Raw genomic sequence first — 18,536 nt, 5'->3', positions numbered from 1 at the left:
TGGATGCCCCATCCCTGGAGGTGTTCAAGGCCAGGCTGGATGTAGTCTTGTCCAACGTGATCTAGTGGGTGACATCCCTGTCTATGGAAGGGGGGTTGGAACTAGATGATCTTTAAGGTCCCTTCCAAACCAAGCCATTTTATGATTCTATGATTTGCCTGTCTTGGAAGATAGTCAGATCAGCATGAGCAGTCACCCAGAAGAACATTTAAACAAACTTAACATTATCAGTATTGTCAATAGCAGCTGTTCAAAGACTATAGACTATGTCCTTAAAATTTTGTGATGCTAGTTTAAAAGTCTTGTGATAGTTAAACATAGTACATTTTGAAAGCCCTGTATGTAGCTGCTTAGCCTTTATCCCTCCTGGTTACCCAGGATGTTGGATGAGCTTGCATACATTGCACATCTGTTTTTTCCTTAAAGAACGATAGTTCAGATAACAGCACTTAGCTTGTGAGGTACTGTTTGTCATTGGTCAAATTCTGGCCCACCTAAGCCAGTGAGCAGTCCTAGAGCCATCTGTATGCTGACCAGGATACAGGCAGCAGAGCAGGCGTCCTGCTTCTGGCCAGGAGAGCTAAGGCCCAGCTCTCTTCAGAGGTGGTTATTTGTAACTCCATGGTGAACTGTCACGGGACCCCTTTATGCAAGGGAAAGGAGGCCGTCCTCCGTGTTCTTCTTTCCCCTAAAGCTGGCAGCAATTACAGTAGCTGTTTTCTCAGCCTTTTGACACAGGGATTGGACTGACTGTCCCACTTTTAGACAGGAAGGAAAAAGTAAGTTAGAACAACTTTCCAAATAAAAAGTTTTGGACAACTCTGTGGTAATTCACAAGCTATTCTGTGCTATGAGCTGTTGTAAAGGCATCTTGAGTTTTGTTGCACCTAACCTGTAGAAGTTCTCTTCCTGGCAATGGCTCTTGGGGACAGACCCACCCAAAGCATGCTCTTTCCAGAACTATTTGGAATCCAAAAGACTTCATTTTGTTTATTGACAGGGATGGCACTGGGAGAGCAAAAACTCAGATCATGAGGTGTTTGCGGGAATCTTTGATCCCCGAATCCTTCTGCTCCAAACACAGTGGTAATGTAGCAAGAACAATGTTCTCTTCATAGGGGACTCCTGAACATTGGAGTGTGATTCCGACTCTTGTATGTCTCTGTGGTGAAACATCATGGACTTAACACTGAGCAGCACAGTGAAGTTTACTGTCTTGCCATTGCTGTCAGCGGATTTTGGATTAGGCCTTGTATGTGCAGGCAGCTCATCCTGAACATGGAAAAGTCAACAAAATTTTCTTAAAATGTTCTAAAAGTAGGATAAAATAAAGGATAACTGTAACAGTGTATGTATCTGTAAAGGCAAATGTAGTCAGCATGAAACCACAGGAAGCTTATTAAAATTTTGCCATATGTTGGTAATGAAAACATATTGGGCCAATGTGAATATGCAAATACAGCCAGTGGAGTAGAGTTAATCCCTCAAAAATTTATTCAATATTTTAAAAATAATTTTTGGCTCAATGTTATGACCTTTTGTTTGCTTTCCTCAAATATTTTAGCAAACAGGTTTACACATAAAAGTATTCATATTGTAACCAGATATTCAAGAATAGTTGCTAAAAACTGATCTTAAATAAATAATAACAATAAATGCTTATATTTGGACTAGAAACTAAGCTGCAAAAGTTGTGCTAAATCTGATCAGAGTGCGAGCAATACCAGGTGGTGAACACCTTAAATGACAACTAGCAAAAGTATCTTGAATTTTGAATGTCATTTACCTGCACTACACTTGATCTTAGATGGTTGGTTGTTAACAACTATTGGTATTATCAAAGTACCGAAGAATTTGGATATAATAGAAAGAAATAAGCTATTTCATTCTTACCATATAGAGTGAATACATGGGAAATAATTATTTCCTAGGAATTACTTAGCTTTGGTCAAAATTAAAGATGACAAATATCATAGCTTCTTAACAAAGTATAGGAGATACTAAAATCTCAGTGTAATGCAAAGATGAATGATTTTCAGCTGTTAAAAAAAAAAAAAAAAAAAAAAAAAAAAAAAAAAAGAGGCCAAAAATTAAAAGGATCCCACACACGAGGAGGAAGAAAAGCAGGTCCTCGTCTCCAAGGAGCAGACTGGCCTCGTTCCTCGGCTTTTTGTTTTTGAGGGCTTCTTCTTAGACCTGCTTGAGCTAAAATAAAGGAGACGAAAGAAAGGGGGAAAGCAGGCGAGGGGGCGGTGGGCGCCTCCGCCGCGCTGGGGAGGCGAGGGCATCGCCCACCGGCCGGGGCCGGGGCCGGGGCCGGGGCCGGGGCCGGGGCCGGGGCCGGGGCCGGGGCCGGGGCCGGGGCCGGGGCCGGGGCCGGGGCCGGGGCCGGGGCCGGGGCCGGGTCTCGGTCTCCGCGTGTTACCGCTGGCTACGGGAAGCAGCCGGCAGCGGCAAGAGCCGAGCACAAAACGAGCAGGGCCCGGTTTAGGCTTGGCAATCTTAATACGATACCAAAGAGGAGTCAGAACGCGTAACAGCAGCCAGCAGCACGGTACAGGCTTATCGCTGTCCATATGGGAACATGTCTGCCAGCAAGCACCTCCGTTGTGTGGCAAGGTGAAGATTTTTCTGTTAAAGCATTGCCAAATCATGAGAAGCACACCTAGCAACACAAGCCAGGCCTCCCTCATCCCTCCTGCTGAACCCAGGATGAAACCAAAATAAATACATTTTGACTTGCATGGCGTTGACCCAGTGCGTGAAACACAAGTGAGAAGGAGCTGGCACAGCAGCCCAGTGCCTGTTTGTGGCCAGCAAATAAGCAATGATGGCAAATGTAAAGGGCAAGCCAAGTGTGGTGGTGGCTGGAGAGCAGGTTATGGCCCTGAACAGCCATGAGCCAATTTGTTTTTCAACTACTACATGGCAAGAAACGAGATACACGGCTTGGCACAAAAGGACCCAGAAAAATGTGATTTATGCCTCTCTTTTGATAGAGCCATTATAAATATTCATAATATTTGCCTTTTTTTTGGGGGGGGGAAGGGGGAGGAGAGGAGGTGGGGAAGCAGTTGTTTTGTCGTTTAGTTTGGAATAGAAAGCTAACTTCCAGGCGGTTCTCTGCACGGGTGAAATTGGAGTCAGGTTACGGCTCTGCTGTAGAATGTGCTTTTGTTACGGAAAAACTGCTACGCTCTGAAGTTTTCATGAGGGTCACGATGTGGCTGGAGTATAAACTGAAAAGAAATGCCTAAGTAATTGATGGTGGATTTCAGTGAATGAGCTTAAGAAAATGCAACATGGGTTTCAACATCAATGGCAAACCATTGCCATGGCAATGGGTAGCTTTGCCAGAAACAAACAAACAAACAACAGCCTTCTTCTCTTTCAGCAAAAAGTTAGAGAATTTGTGGTTCTCACCTCACTGAAGCTTGTGCTTTTGTGCCACAGGCCATCTCAGAGTGGCAAAGATGGGGTGCCCTGCTCAGACAAGTACCACAAATCCAGAGTCCTTTTCAGTAGTACACTTATAACATTTCCAGAGTAAGAAGTAACCTTTGTACCCATGGGAAAGTAACAACATTTGCTTTATAATGATTTCAGTGCTTTAGTTGCTATAATTCTGTACCATTTTCTAATGAAAGGTGGAAGGGCTCAGTATTAAAGAAGCTTTGTGTCACTAGTTGAAATTGATCCTGCTTCAGAAGAGACTTGCTGTTATAGAAGATTTTCTTATAAGCAAAAACCTTGGTCCACACTTGAATTAATAAAGAGCTTATTTAAAAACAAAAAAAAAAAAAAAAACAAAAAATAAAATAAAAATTTAAAAAAAAAAAAAAAGAGAGAGAGAAAATGTGAGCTGTGCAAGCTGCCCTTCCTTCTGCAGGCGTGGGCACATGGAGGGGAGAAAGCTAATGCACAAGTGCCGGAGCCATCTCCTAGCAGGAGCCTTTGGAAGTGGCCCTCTGAAAGCTTTCTGCACATTTTTGAGGATCCCAGGCCCCTCTGAGGATGCAGTCCATCTGTCTGCTGTGAATTTTGTGAGTCTAGAGCCTCCTCTCAACTGTGGGGAGACAGATTTCAGCCACAGCCAGGCAAGGAGTCAGTAACATTGGGGTTCTGCCATCCTTGTTTCTTGCTGCTTTGCAGGCTATTGTCTCTGTTTGCCACCCCACACCCATAGGACCTGAAATTCCTGCTGGGCATCTATGTCTGGGTATGTGCTAGGGACTTCCTGTTATCATTTCTGAGGAAGACAGACATGGCCCGTTGGTCTTGTGATTTCATGGCCTGCAGAGCAGGATCAAAGGGACAGAACTGGATGGCAACATGGAATCAGAGAAGTAACCAGCAGCAATGAGAGAACTGTCTCAAAGGTATCTGCTGGTGAGGAGACAAAGCCGACGTGAAGAAGTCAACAGAGAGCACGAATGTATCAAACTTTCTGTACCATCTGGCTGACCCTCGTAGACTTTGTGATCTGTGTAATTCAAACAGTGCTGACAGTCTGACAGGGAACGTGTCAAACCTATGTTTGCAAAACTCTTCTAATAGCAATCCAATATCAGATAAAATAAAAACATCCCATCTGGATTTCCAGCTATTTGGCATTCATTAGTTTTGTCTTACCATTCTTTATATTATAACACTTAGGTGCTGCTTTTCTTAAGCTCCCCATAAAATATTTAATATAGTTTACTGTAAAGTCTTCAGGATGAGGGCTGTTTCTTGCAGAGTATTTGTGCTGCACCTAGCACTAATTTAAATTGCAGCCTCCAGGCAGTATTGTAAGTACTCATTGTTTCCATCAAGATTTGTCCCTATCCTGTCACTTTTCAAAGAAAGTCCATTCTTAACTTCGGCTTTAACATAGCCAGTGTTTAAAAAACATTTATTTTTTCATCTACAATGATCAAACCAGTCTCCAGCAAATAAATTTTGAACCTGAACTTTTAATTAATGTTGTCCATTTTGAACAGTGCCTGGTCTGCTTCATTTAACCAGCTCAGAAAATATGTAACAAATAAGAACGTTTTTTTTCCCCTCTTTTTTTTTTTTTTTTTTCCATTTTCTTAGAAATGCAGTTGGGGTCTATGCTGCATGAGAAAATATTTTGTTTAGGAATGACAGTTGTAGGCATTCTCTCATACATTGTAATATTTTCCATGTGTGGCAGCTTGTTTTTCAGTGGTACAACTATGTGCAATAAAGCTAAGGATAAAAATTAATCTAACAGCTTTTGCAGCAATGCTTTTGATGGTTTCCCTTGATTTCATTTTTCCAGAGGATACTGCCCTCAGTTCTGCTGCTTGCAATATGCGAAGCATAATTCTCAAAGGTTCCTGAGGTTGTAGGGATCCAGTAAAAGATGACAGATCCCCCCCCCCGCACACACATACTCCACCCCACACCCACTCACCCACCCACCAGCAAAACATAATGCTGTACTATTTTTGGCAACAGGGAAAGGGCCTCCCTGTGAAAACAGAAAGCAGTGTATTTCTCAGTTACATCACTTTGCAATCTAATGCTGTGTTGTGCTCAGTGTTTTTGTGGTGATGCAAGTCTTTCTTTTTTTTTTTTTTCTTCCTTCAGCCGGTTGGATTTTCCCCATCTTACAGCACCTCGCAGGTCTCTTCTCTCAGCAGTACGTTGCCTGAGTGAGTGGAAATACACAGATCAGCTGCAGGTTTCTGTCTACAGAAACAGAGTGAAAGAGAAAGAAAAGGGTTGGGAAAGCAGAGACAAATATTGACCTGGACTTATAGAAAGACATCCAATGGCTGAATAAAGAACCCCTGTTCATGTTTTGGGATATTCTTTCAACTGGCTGGAACGAGAGCGGATCAAAAGAATGGGAAATGCCAGCAGACCCTTTAGAAGAATTGCTTATTTCTTATGCCTTTTATCTGTGCTTTTGCTGACTGAAGGGAAGAAACCAGTGAAGCCAAAATGTCCTGCCTGGTGTACTTGTACCAAAGATAATGCTTTATGTGAAAATGCCAGATCTATTCCTCGCAGCGTTCCGCCTGATGTTATCTCACTGTAAGGGCTGTAAGCATTTGGTTATTTAATTTATGATTTAAAATGAACTAGGATGTGTGGTGTTTTCAGTGCATACCGAAGGATGCTTGCTGCAGGGAGTACCTCCAGCATTCAGAATCATCAGCTAATGTGTTAAAATTGTGCTGCATTCTTGAATCCTGATTTTTACATCTCTTTCATCTGTCTGTCTGTCTGTGTCTGTGCACACATACCATTTTATACCTGCTTCTATACTGTAGGAAACCTGTAACATCCATTTTTTTATTTTTTATTTTCAGTACTTGCATAAAAACATTTCTCTGTGATGACCAGATCAGTATTATAACCATGCATATATGAGACTTCATTAATATAAGGTTGTGTTTTTCTTCTTTCCAGATCCTTTGTGAGATCTGCTTTTACTAAAATCCCAGAAGGGAGTTTTTTGCTCACACCATCTCTGCAGCTTCTGTGAGAAATATTTCTATCATATAATTTCTGTTATGAAATGTATATGTATCCATAAATAGTGTAAAGAGGGTCTCAGCATTATTTTTTTGAGAAATAGCAAAAGAAGGTTCATCAGATGACAAAATACAAGACTTTTTACTCATTTGAAAGATAGTGCATGTTTAAATTTTTCGAAGTGCATGTACTTAGTATTTTGCAAGGATATCTGTTGTCAGTGCTACTTTGAATTATTGCATTCTGAAGCTTTCAGAATGTGTGCTATCTTTATAATACTTTAATTAATATCACAGTAGGGATTTGAGCATTGCAACAATTATTCTTGTTTCTTTTCTGCAGCCCCAGGGCTTGATCCCAATATAAAGGTGCTCATTTGCAACTTGCCTGCAAGCTCAGAACCTCTCAGATCAGGCCCTTCATTTTGGTGGGACAGGTCCTGAAGTCCTTTGCCATGTAAAATTGCCATTGACTTCTGTGGAAGTTTAGTCACTTCAGTGGGAGTTTTGCCTTGCTAGTTTCTGGATTTGACCCTATTTTTATTTCATGTTCTTTGAAAGTGCATAACAGTAATGAAGATTTTCTTTAAAAAAAAAAAATATTAAAAAGCTATTATTTCAAAATCAAATACTGTGATGAGGTATACATAGCAAGAAAGTATTTCTGGATATTCAAAATTGGATGCATTTCTATATAGGATTTTTACAGGTTCACAGACTTTCCTAGAAATGTGGGCATATGATTATATAATTGCTAGCTATACAAAGGTAGAGGGGGTGTAACCTGAACTGTTTATAGTGGATGTGCCACCAGCCTGAAAAACATCCAGACTGGTCTCAGAAATCTGGCCAGAAGGACTCCCTGATGTGATCAACATCAAAATTAGACGTCTGTCCTGGACTGACTTGCCATGCACTCTGGATGTGGTCAGAAGTGCAGTGTTGATATATCAGAGCCCTAAGGCTGTCACATTAAACTGCCGGTGCGCTGATAGCTGAAGCCCTGACCCTAGCTGTACTCTGCTACCTCAAGTGGAGCTGATAAGGAGGTGCAGACATACTGTACAATTTTGGATACAGGGTAAATAGGTAAATGCAGTTACTATGGAAACCTAAATGCTTTTCCATTGTGCTTTATTCCTGAGAATATTTTCCCTGGTGGTCACAGATCACAAATGGGACAAATTTCACACATTTCCTGCCATAGGGCTTTCAAAAGGAAGAGAAAAAAGAAATAGCAGTGGTGCAGCTTGTATCTGATGAGCGAGTAGGACATGATAATCATCTCTCCTGGCTACGATGTGCCACCTACACTTAGCAATCCCACTGCCAGGGGAAGCAGGGTTGGGTAGGGTGGAGCAGGACAGACACATTCTGGTTATTTTGAGTCATTATAGTGCCTGGCACAGAGGGCTCCTAGTCTCTGACAATGAGTTTTGGCATTTTGGTCATGGCAATGATCTGCATGGTCTGCCTTATGCTTCACTGAAACGCATGTCCTCATCTGCTGTTAATAATGCTGCAACGAAAGCTGCACCCCCAGAAAAAACAGTTTTTGTTCCACTGTGGGCTTTGACAAGTGGTCTGTTAGAACAATACAAACAATCCAGAGATTACTTACCTCTGCTACCTAGCATTTCTAAAAATACTGCTGAATACTTTTCCAGACATATTTCTAACATGGTAGCTGAGCTGCTTGCCATCTTTGGAAAGTCAGGTTGCTGATCTAAGGCAAATGAGTCCTTAAATACAGCTTGTAAAAGCAGGACTCTAGCCATGGGGCCAACTCCAGTTTCTAAGTGGGAAATAAAATTTTCCACATTTGGCGGGAGATAGAGTAAGGCAAATAAGAATATGGAAATCTCTGGTTAATTAAAGTAAGTTCTAACTTTGCGTGATTATAGCTATATTGGTAGGTTTAATTTAGCCACAAGCAAGATTTAGCAGCCTATACATACTTTTACATAACACTCTCCAGCATTACATTTTTAAAGTCCAAATGTTACTCGGTATCTCCAGTATGCCAACCACACATTTCTGAGTGAGGAATATGTCTGCCTCTATTATTATTTACTACTGTTTTTACTGTAGTAGTGGCAATGGTCCCTGGAAAAATCATGGTCTTGTTCTGCTGAACACTACACCCAAGTCCCAGGACAGCAGAGCTTTTCTTCTTGAATGGTGCAGATGGTATGTTCTGTGCTCTTCATGTGACACTGAAAATGTTCAGGACCTACAGAGACAGAGTGAAGTGCCAGCAGGAGTGTTCCCTAAATGAGAACATCGCCCTGCTCTGATCTCCAGCACTTGTAGCTGCGTCTATCAGGCAACGTGCTGAGGGTGCCCTTATAACATGGAAGCATGCAGTGAGAAGGGAGGTAATTGTGGCAGTAGAATTCATACTAGTCAGTAGTGCAGTTCCTGCTCGGCAATATGGTCCCTAGCTACAGCGCAGCATTTTCTGCCTCTGTCTTCACCCCACAAATAGCTAGTTAGTGGACCACAGATTGAGCAGATCAGGTTGTTCAGGTCAGAATGGGAGAAAAGATGCTTTGTGCATCAAATACGTGATACAGCCACTGGGGGAAGGTACGAGATGGGAGGTAAATGAGCTCACCAAGTGCAAGACCTGTGCTATAAACCTGGCAATCTCTAAAACAGCCATGCTACTTAAAGAGATACTACCCTATTCTTGTAAAATACAAGGAGGGTAGAGTGCAGAAAAATAAAAATTATCCAGAGAAATCACATCAGAAAAGAAAGATGATTTGGAGACAGTGGGTTTACCAAATTGGTCAACTGGCTCAGAGATTTTATAACAATACTTATTTTCTCTAGGAGAAATATTATTGTATCTTAAAAAAGGGAAGAATTTCCTGATATTTTTTGTAATTATATAGAGACAAATTCAAAGTGGAAAAAACACAGTCTGCAATAGCCAAATGAGAAAAAATAAACCAACTGGAATTTATTCTTAATCTAAATTTCAAAGGAAGAGATTAACTCATTAAGTGTATTAATTCATACATGGAAATCTTAAATTCCTGAATTCCTAAGGATGTCATAGTATAGGTCTATTTATCCATCATGTCCAAGTGAATAAAATATAGGTGTGCATCTGGTGTTCCACTGTGGAAAAGTAAAGTTCATCCTACTTGACAGTGCCTCACCATATTAAGGTGTGGCAGTCCTGAGATGAGTTAAAATGGATGAATGCAAACATGGCTGAATATCATAAATAAAGCTGGAAAAATCAATCCTAGTCCACTTCTAATGGCTACAGAATTACATAAAATTAAATGTGTTGCCAGTATTTTTACTGCTAGATGGATGAAAAATATGTGCACCTACTAAAAGCTATCTACAGCAGGTGTAATGCAGTCTTAAAAAGTATTTCTGTTTTGAACATTGACTGAATTAAAGTAACCTTAAGAAATTCAGAAAACTCTCAGTACCCTCAAGTCAAACATGCTCACAAGTTTAACTCCTAAGTTAAGGGTTTTTCCTACCTGTCACGTGTGTAAATTCAACCTGATGTCTGGCTTAACAAGCTTTCCCCATGTTGTCATCAAAAGTAAGTGTTCTTCAACACTATTTAGACTTCTCTAGTACTTGAGCAATTCATTGTCATCCGAGTATGTCCTCAGTGGCTCTTGTACAATGCCATTGTTCTATTGGCGTGATAAACCCACTCTTACATCCTACAGAAGTCAATGGAATTTTATCAGATGGCGCCAGTATGCAAAGCAGTGAGTTGTTCGGGCCTTCCACTGCACCAGACAATGGCGCAATGTGTCAGCAGCATGTTTTAGTCTGATGATCCTGTAGTGCTTTGCATAGACAAAACCACAAAAACTGTCAGTTGAAGCTTGACATGGTATGGATTGCTGAACCATTTTCTAAAGGTGCTAGTAACCTAACAGTCTTTTGTTTTGCATTTCTTCACACAGGTTGTTTACCTCCAACACTTTTGATGTTATTAGTGATGATGCTTTTATGGGCCTTCCTCATCTAGAATATTTGTGAGTGAACAAAATAATATTTACTGGCATTATTGATGAGAGTGGGTGGGCTTCCAAGTTCCAGGCACTGCTTTGACCAGAATGACTTTACGACCCATTACAGGTTCATAGAGAACAACAGCATTAAGTCAATTTCAAGAAATACTTTCAGAGGACTGAAATCTTTAATTCACCTGTAAGTAAAGTGGTTGAATATATTCATACTTAGTATATTTAACATAGTAACTGAAGCACTGTGTTGTTTAATTTAGCATTTTGATATATATATATATTTATTTGTTTAAGCAATATTAATATTCATTTAATTAGAATGCTAATCGTTAGGTTTCACCAAAGACTTCCAAACTGTGGTTGTTTATTAAGCTGGGACCCAAACAGCCTTGAGGCCATGCTTATATGGCAGTAGCTCCCTGGCTTGCCCTGCTCAGGGCTCTGGGGATTTCCAGCTGTGCAAGGAGGTGCAGGGAGGGTAGGGTGGGTCAGGCACCTGGGCACTGGAGAGATGAGATAGGAGAGCGAGGCCCAGTTTGGGACTTTGAGAGGAGAGCAGTGATCAGCACTGAGGTGCCATGGGGGTGAGATGCACAGGGGAATGGGCATGTCTCTTCTCATGCATCACAGTCTGGCCTGGATCCTTGGCAATATCACGGCCATCCAGTTCTTCCCCTGAGCTGTTCAGCCCTCAGACTTCAGCAGAAACTGCTTCAAACCCTGTACTGCACCTCCTGAAGCCAGAGCAGCCCATGATGGGCTGTCACGTCCTGAGAACTGACACCAGGGCCTACCTTTCGGCGGCGCTACCGTTCTCACACCCACAGAGGTATTGCTCACACTGTGCTCAGCAGGTGAAGTGCACGCTGACAACAAATACCTGTAACACTTAACTGCAAACATGAGGGTAGCAGCCTCATGATCTCATCCAGAAAGACAGCCTTCAAACAGGCTTTTGTCTGTTATCTGGCAATGAGTTTATGATTTAGCAATAGTTTTATTTCAGCAAATACAATGCATACTGCAAGAAAACTAAAAATACAAAAATACTGTAAGAGAAGGAGGGTAAAATATCTAGGGTGTGCCTGACATGGATTTATAGCCGGCTCTGAGCATTTGCATTCTGCAGCATATATCTTAGGGTGTCTGTCACAGGCAGGGGAGTAGATTCTGACCTCTTGGCCCTAACATAATAACCTCAAGGCGGGTTTTGAAAGAGGATCATTTAACTTTTTCTTTTATATATTTAGACACAGGAGAAATCAAAGGCTCAAATTTAAATAGTTAATGCATAAATATAATAGTTTAATTGCAATTCATCAAAGCCTTCACCACATAGTAAATGTACCATAAAACCTTTCCTTTTTGATCAGAGTAGACGAGACTCACAGCTGGCTCAAGCTGAGCCTACTGTGACTACTATTGTGTAAAGTTACTTATAGGATGGCTTTAGGTCTGAGGAAGGGAAAAGAAGGAAGACAAGGAAAAAGATATATAAACAGTCTGTGCACATCCTATTAAAATCCATGTTATTGGTAAAGGTATAATTGTGTTAAAAAAGGCAAATATTAGGATAAGGCTGGTAACTGGGACTCGATCTTCAAAATATTTATGCACATGAATAGCTTTATATTCACAAATGGTTCCAGTACATTATTTATTATATTCGTTTATTTATTTAGTAGCTGTTACTGCCAGTGAGCAAATTGCTTTTCTAACACAGAGGAAGGCAGTTTGAGGAAGGCAGTTTCTTCACCACAGAGCATGCAGTCCAAGAGTAACATCTTGTCTTGACTGTTATGTTGGTTTCCGGGGATGCTTCAACAGTTTCATAAAAGAAAACATATGCAAAAGATAGAGCCACATTTGAGGAGCCATTGTGGTTTGCATGTGGTCGTATGCACATTTTTGGGACATAGATTTGTGCAGCATGCTGCTATTGCACATGGAGAGCTATTCATCAAGACAATGAGAATTTTTCAGAGAATAATTGCAAAGGCAGGTCCATTAAAAACAGAATGTGAATAGTTTAATCTGTTTGCGGAACTACTCCCTACCCTTTGGGGGAAATTGTACTTACATATTAAGAATAATCATTTGGCATCCTGAGGCATTTCTCATTTAAGAAACAGAAGGGTACTTGTGATACATAAAATATAGTAAAAAGAATCATAGTAAACAACCATAGAAATGAGTTCCATTGAGTTAGAGGAGAATATCAACTTTGCTCTATTTATTCTGTTCACTTCCTTTTCGCAATAAAGCTTTTGCAATACAGAAAGCTATCCAAACATTTGTATTTTTATTATGCAATTAACTTTGATAATTACAGTGTGTCCTTATTGTAAAATAGAGCGATCTAGTATTTGTTATGCAACACAATTCATTTTCTGCCTAGGGTAGACTGAGGAAAAGAAAAATTAACATGATTGCATTTTTCAACTAATTTACTAATTTAATGTCAAAACCTTACAGTTAGGACTGGGAAATAATTTCTATGCACAGTGTATCATTTCAATTGCATTTCTTGCAGAACTGCAAGTATCTGTCTGTAAGCATAACTGCATGTTTGACTCAACCCTTACTGTCTTACCATAAAGCAAATGCCATGTACAGTACCATCTAGGCAAGTCAGTGTCTTCTAACATACAAGTATGCTTTTTAACAGTAGAATATAAAATGCAAAGTTTTCATCCAAAAATTGGTGAATGCATAAACCTTGCATAAATTTTTCTTTTAGTCATATTCCCATGGCAGTGGTGAGCCACTGGTATTTCCAAGGGCATTGTCCTTTTAGCTTGATATAATCGAGGTCATAAAGAACATATAGGACATTAAACCTGCCTTTTCTTCTAAGTCTGCTTAGTTTTGTCCATAAGAGTCACCTGACTTTGAAATAATTGCTGGAGTGTAAAATTGAGCATAAGCGAAGCACATGATCCATACACCACACAGTGTTGCAACCAGATATACTTTGAAAGCTACAAAGCCAGAAGGGACTAATGGCATCCCCTATTTACTATACCTGATAAGGCAGAGAACACTCTTTTAAATGAGGCAGTAAACCTAGTAGGTCTGGGCCTGTTCTTCAGTTTAAGTATATGCCTTAGTGGCTTTGCTTGGTGAGAGAAATTGTAGTCAATAATTTTTGTGTTTAAAAGTAAAAACAGAAGAGGTTCTTATGACTTACTAGCTACAGATTCTAACTGGGATGTTAAATTAGAATGCTTTCTTTCCATTTTCTTTTCTTCTCGTAAGAGATAAATAATTTTGTTAACCAAAAGAGACATAAGCTATACCCTATAACATTATTATTTTCCTGGCATGTCCTCAGGGACATCTAGGAGAACCCAGACCTTTGGTGGACTTACAGAGATGTTTGCAACAGAAGTGTAATACATTCCTTGTTTAAAGGCTGCTCCCATTTCCTCCTGACCTTACTAGCTACTCAGTGCATTTAGGGTGTGTTTTCTCAACATTAAAAATTGGGAATTAACACAACTTTTTTTTTTTTTTTTTTTTTTTTTTTTTTTTTTTTTTCTGGTCTCACACACACACACTCACACAAAGATATTCCAGGAAATAAATTCATACCAGTCAGCAATTTCTTGTCTATTATTGCATATTTCCAAAAACTATGAGCTAAGCCTAAGTCCAATACAATGACACCTGGTATTAAGATTTTGTTTCCAGAAGGGAGACAAGAAAGTGGGAGATTGCAGTAATATGAACACTATGTATTGGTATCTCCTAAGGAAAACATTAGTAGATCCAATCATAACTAATTGTTTTAAAATAATGGTGTTGGCAAAACACCAGAGGTGATTGCACTTTTTACCCTGCTAAGTGAGGTATTGTGAATGCTGGAAGGCTGCTGAAGAGTCAGAAAGCAGAAGGAGGCAGGGTGTTTTAGTGGAAGAAAGAGTCACAAAGTAAATGAGCTGTTCTTCAGAGCAGTCTTGGAGAATTAAGTGCTGGAGAATGCTAGAGTTCTTTATCTTAAGAAAACAAAACAAAACAAAAACAAGAACAACACAGTATTACACCTTGCAAAAATGTGTAATTTCATGAGTTAGCACTGATACTGAAGTATCTTCTTTTACAGGAGTCTCGCAAATAATAACCTCCAATCGCTTCCAAAAGACATATTCAAAGGCTTGGATTCTTTAACAAATGTGTAAGAAAGCATTTAATTAATCTATTAATTATACTAAAAATATAAAGAGCTGTTTTTATAGGATGTTCTGAGTAACCATTCAAACCAATATGTACTGGTAATCCTAGTAATGGGATCTTATTACTGGGTAGTAACTACCCAGTATGGGTAGGCTTGTTTTTTGGCTTCTGTTGTTGATCAGTTGTTTTAGTTTGGGATATTCAATAATTACAAAGATAAGTGATATTGTTAGTAATTATATAAGATATCTGCATGTTCAATAAGACTTAGTGAATAAGAAGGAAATGTCCTAAGGGACGCATGAGAGAGCATGATATGAGAGGAGGGTGGAAGATACTTATTGGATGTAATATTTCTATATTTAAATAAGTTCTGGGAAGGCAATTTGTTATCACAAAAGCATAAGTGTCTCAGTAAGTACCATATCCCATACCAAATCTAACCACAACCAAAACAAAACATAAATTTATTTAAATATACAACTTAGTTACCAATAAAATTACAAAATATAGATAAACAGATAAAGCCTATAGTTGCTTCACTGAAACATGTTCTCTTTGCAACATACCAAATTCTGTTTCACTGGATTTGGGATGAGTGCAGAACACCCTCTCCCTGCTCCCGGTATGAAAAAGGTAGGCTGAATTCATAGCATAGAGTGGCAGTAGCAGGTTGTGGAGGTGTTCAGTGTATCCTGTAGCATTACTTGGCACGACTGGTCATGGCCAGCTGGTTACACAGTCTGGTCCTGGGGCTTGCCCATTCCTGTACATACTTTCAGAAATCTGACCAAAGACAGCTGTAAAAGACTTGAAGAGAACTCCTTTGCTTACGTCTCCTAAACCTCTAAATGAGTACATCTAAAGGACATAGCAAATACTGACTGGCTGAAATCAGGATAATTTAATTTCTGTTTTATCTAGAATGTTTGTATTGAGAAAGGGTAATCCAAAACAACCAAAACAAAGAACCTCCCCAGACATGGGGCAATCAGTTTGGTAGGCCTTTGTGTACATTCAAACTTCAGGAAATCAACAAAAACTTCCTACTGATTATCAATAAAATTAAATCTGTGTATGTTCTAGTATGTATATTTAACTATGGGACAGGACAAATTAATCCAGGAAGGCATCAACTGAGAATAAGCAAGATTGCACATGTTTAACAAAAGACCAGTTTGTTGTTGTTGTGCGAGGAGGAAAACAGCAACTGACTACTTATCTTCAATGCATGATTTATTTGTTGTAGAGATCTTAGAGGCAATGCATTTAATTGTGACTGCAAACTGAAGTGGTTAGTGGAGTGGCTGGGCAGCACCAATGCAACTGTGGAAGACATTTACTGTGAAAGCCCACCAGAATATAAGAAGCGCAAAATCAATAGCCTCTCACCGAAAGAATTTGATTGTATTATTACAGGTAATGTGTTTCAAATTATTTAAACATGTTAAAATAAAGTCAAAGCTATGTATTTTTTATTCTAGGGTCCATTATGCAAGAAGTCTGCATGCCAGCTGGAACTTTCAGTAAAACCAATATGAATTCTGTGCAGATACAAGTCTGACACAGGAAGCACTTGGGAGTGGGGTCTTATCTTGCAGCTTCTACTTGGACTTCAGGATGCTATACAATGATTTGAAGAACTGGGACACAAAATAGCACCTCTTTTAGTTGAGAAATATTGGAAAACAGATTGCAGTGTTCCTTTTTTCAACAGGAAAATTGGACTAGTGATTAAATACTGTAATTTGTAATAAAGTATGTTAAGAAGATGTTCTTTCAGTATGGTATGGGAAGTATCTCTGTAATTATCATATGTTGTGTGCACTTTTGCAGAATTTGAAGTTTATCAGTCCCTGCCATACCAATCTCTGTCAGTAGATACTTTCTCATACATGAATGATGAACATGTGGTTATTGCTCAGCCCTTCACCGGAAAATGCATCTTTCTCGAATGGGACCATGTAGAAGTGATGTTCAGGAATTATGACAACATAACAGGTATAAACACTGCTCGCCAAACAACATTACAACAGGCGATCCAATAAGTGGTGCTAACCTTGTCTTTTACTTTTCTTTTTATAGGTACTTCAACTGTTGTGTGTAAACCCATAGTTATTGAGAGTCAGCTATATGTCATTGTCGCGCAGCTGTTTGGAGGCTCCCACATATATAAAAGAGATATTTTTGCTAATAAGTTTATAAAAATTCAAGATATTGAAATCCTTAAAATACGAAAACCCAATGACATTGAAACTTTCAGGATTGCTGAAGACTGGTATTTTGTCGTTGCAGACAGTTCAAAAGCTGGTTTCACCACTGTTTACAAATGGAATGGGAATGGATTTTATTCCCATCAGTCTCTGCATGCCTGGTACAGAGATACTGATGTGGAGTATCTTGAAATATCCGGCAAACCGCATTTAATTCTGTCAAGTAGTTCCCAAAGACCTGTAATATATCAATGGAACAAAGGAACAAATGAATTTGTTAAGCGTTTTGATATCCAAGATATGGAAGATGCATATGCAGTGAAACATTTCAAGGTGAAAGAGGATGTATACATTTGTTTAACAAGATTTATTGGGGACTCTAAAGTAATGAAATGGGGTGGTTCAGCATTTCTGGATTTACAAAGGATGCCATCCCGAGGGTCAATGGTATTCCAACCGCTTCAGATAAGTAATTATCAATATGCCATTCTTGGAAGTGATTATTCTTTCACTCAAGTCTATTATTGGGATGCTGAGAAAGCAAAATTTGTGAAGTTTCAAGAATTAAACATACAGGCACCAAGATCTTTCATACATGTCTCCATCGATAAACGAGATTTTCTCTTTGCTTCAAGTTTTAAGGGAACTACATTGATTTATAAACATGTCATAGTTGACTTAAGCGCATGACACTCATAATTCTGAGATTACATCAGACTTTCTACCATAAGTGGACAAAATGAACTAAATGCATGATGACGCTCTTATCTTACTTCCAAATGAATGCCTTTAAAAGTTGAGATTGCTAGAACAAAGTATTACTAGTATCTTCATCTTTAATTGTCAAGTCTAGTGGTGTTGGAAGTTGCATTTTTTAACAAAAAGAAATTAAATTAACTGTTCTTTGCATCCACAGTATGTAAATATGTCTGCAACTGCATCTGTTGCTATAAAGAATATTAAGATGTACTTTTCCATTTATTTATTCACCTGTTTGAAACAACTGCCAAATAAAATGTTTACATTTTGTGTCTTTCACATTCCAAATATTATTTGCAGGTTATAGTTTTATTTGTGTATGTGTTATACACATATAAAATAAACCCAAGAAGGTATGTTGCCCAATGCTGAGTTGTACTGCATGGAAGATGCACAGTATGATCAGGTGGGTTTTACATATACAAGAAGCTCTTGATGAAAATGCAATAGAGAATCACAGCCCTATAAATGGTTACCTGAACACATCTTTGCATTTAGATGAAGATTCACTGGTTCAAACTGGACTCCATCCAGAAAAAATTGTTCAATTATATAGACCCAGTTGTAGGATGGGGCTTTGTACTGTGTGTAGTTGAAAGTATCTAACTGTTGAAAAAAAAATGACAGAGAAATCATCAGAATGAAAGCTGACGTGAAGGTCTTTCTTCCTCTGCCTCATGTTGAAGCAGCACAGAATGAATCTCAGGTATGACACTTGGGCTGTCGTGCTGAAAGCTAGAAGCACAGCTTATTTTGCAGCTAGCATCATTTCTGTATCTGAGCTGTCACTTATCACTTGTGTGAATTCTGTGTATCACTGTCAAATCTTTCCACTCTAATTGCAATTATTTAACATTCAGTGAACTTCTCCATTATTCTGAGTA

The 18,536-nt window shown here is 39.2% G+C and overlaps 1 protein-coding gene across 2 annotated transcripts; it reads left to right on the top strand.

Annotated features, from left to right (window-relative positions):
* Positions 1 to 5,848: 5,848 nt before the first annotated feature.
* On the top strand, positions 5,849 to 17,583 carry LGI1 (leucine rich glioma inactivated 1; the record flags this gene model as incomplete). Of its 2 annotated transcripts, XM_084290138.1 has the most annotated exons (8): positions 5,849 to 6,048; positions 6,427 to 6,498; positions 10,442 to 10,513; positions 10,617 to 10,688; positions 14,610 to 14,681; positions 15,930 to 16,099; positions 16,517 to 16,681; positions 16,766 to 17,583. In XM_084290138.1, the coding sequence occupies exons 1-8, from the start codon at positions 5,858 to 5,860 to the stop codon at positions 17,581 to 17,583; spliced, it is 1,632 nt and encodes a 543-aa protein (XP_084146264.1). In that variant the 5' UTR covers positions 5,849 to 5,857. The 2 variants fall into 2 exon arrangements, with proteins under 2 accessions (XP_084146264.1, XP_084146265.1); XM_084290139.1 differs by lacking the exons at positions 10,442 to 10,513; positions 10,617 to 10,688.
* Between the last annotated feature and the right edge of the window lie 953 nt (positions 17,584 to 18,536).

Source organism: Netta rufina, assembly GCF_964035555.1.
Source record: "Netta rufina genome assembly, chromosome: 7".
NCBI lineage: Eukaryota > Metazoa > Chordata > Aves > Anseriformes > Anatidae > Netta > Netta rufina.
The sequence above is the reverse complement of the archived record's forward strand: the minus strand, read 5'-3'. Positions and strand labels throughout refer to the sequence as shown.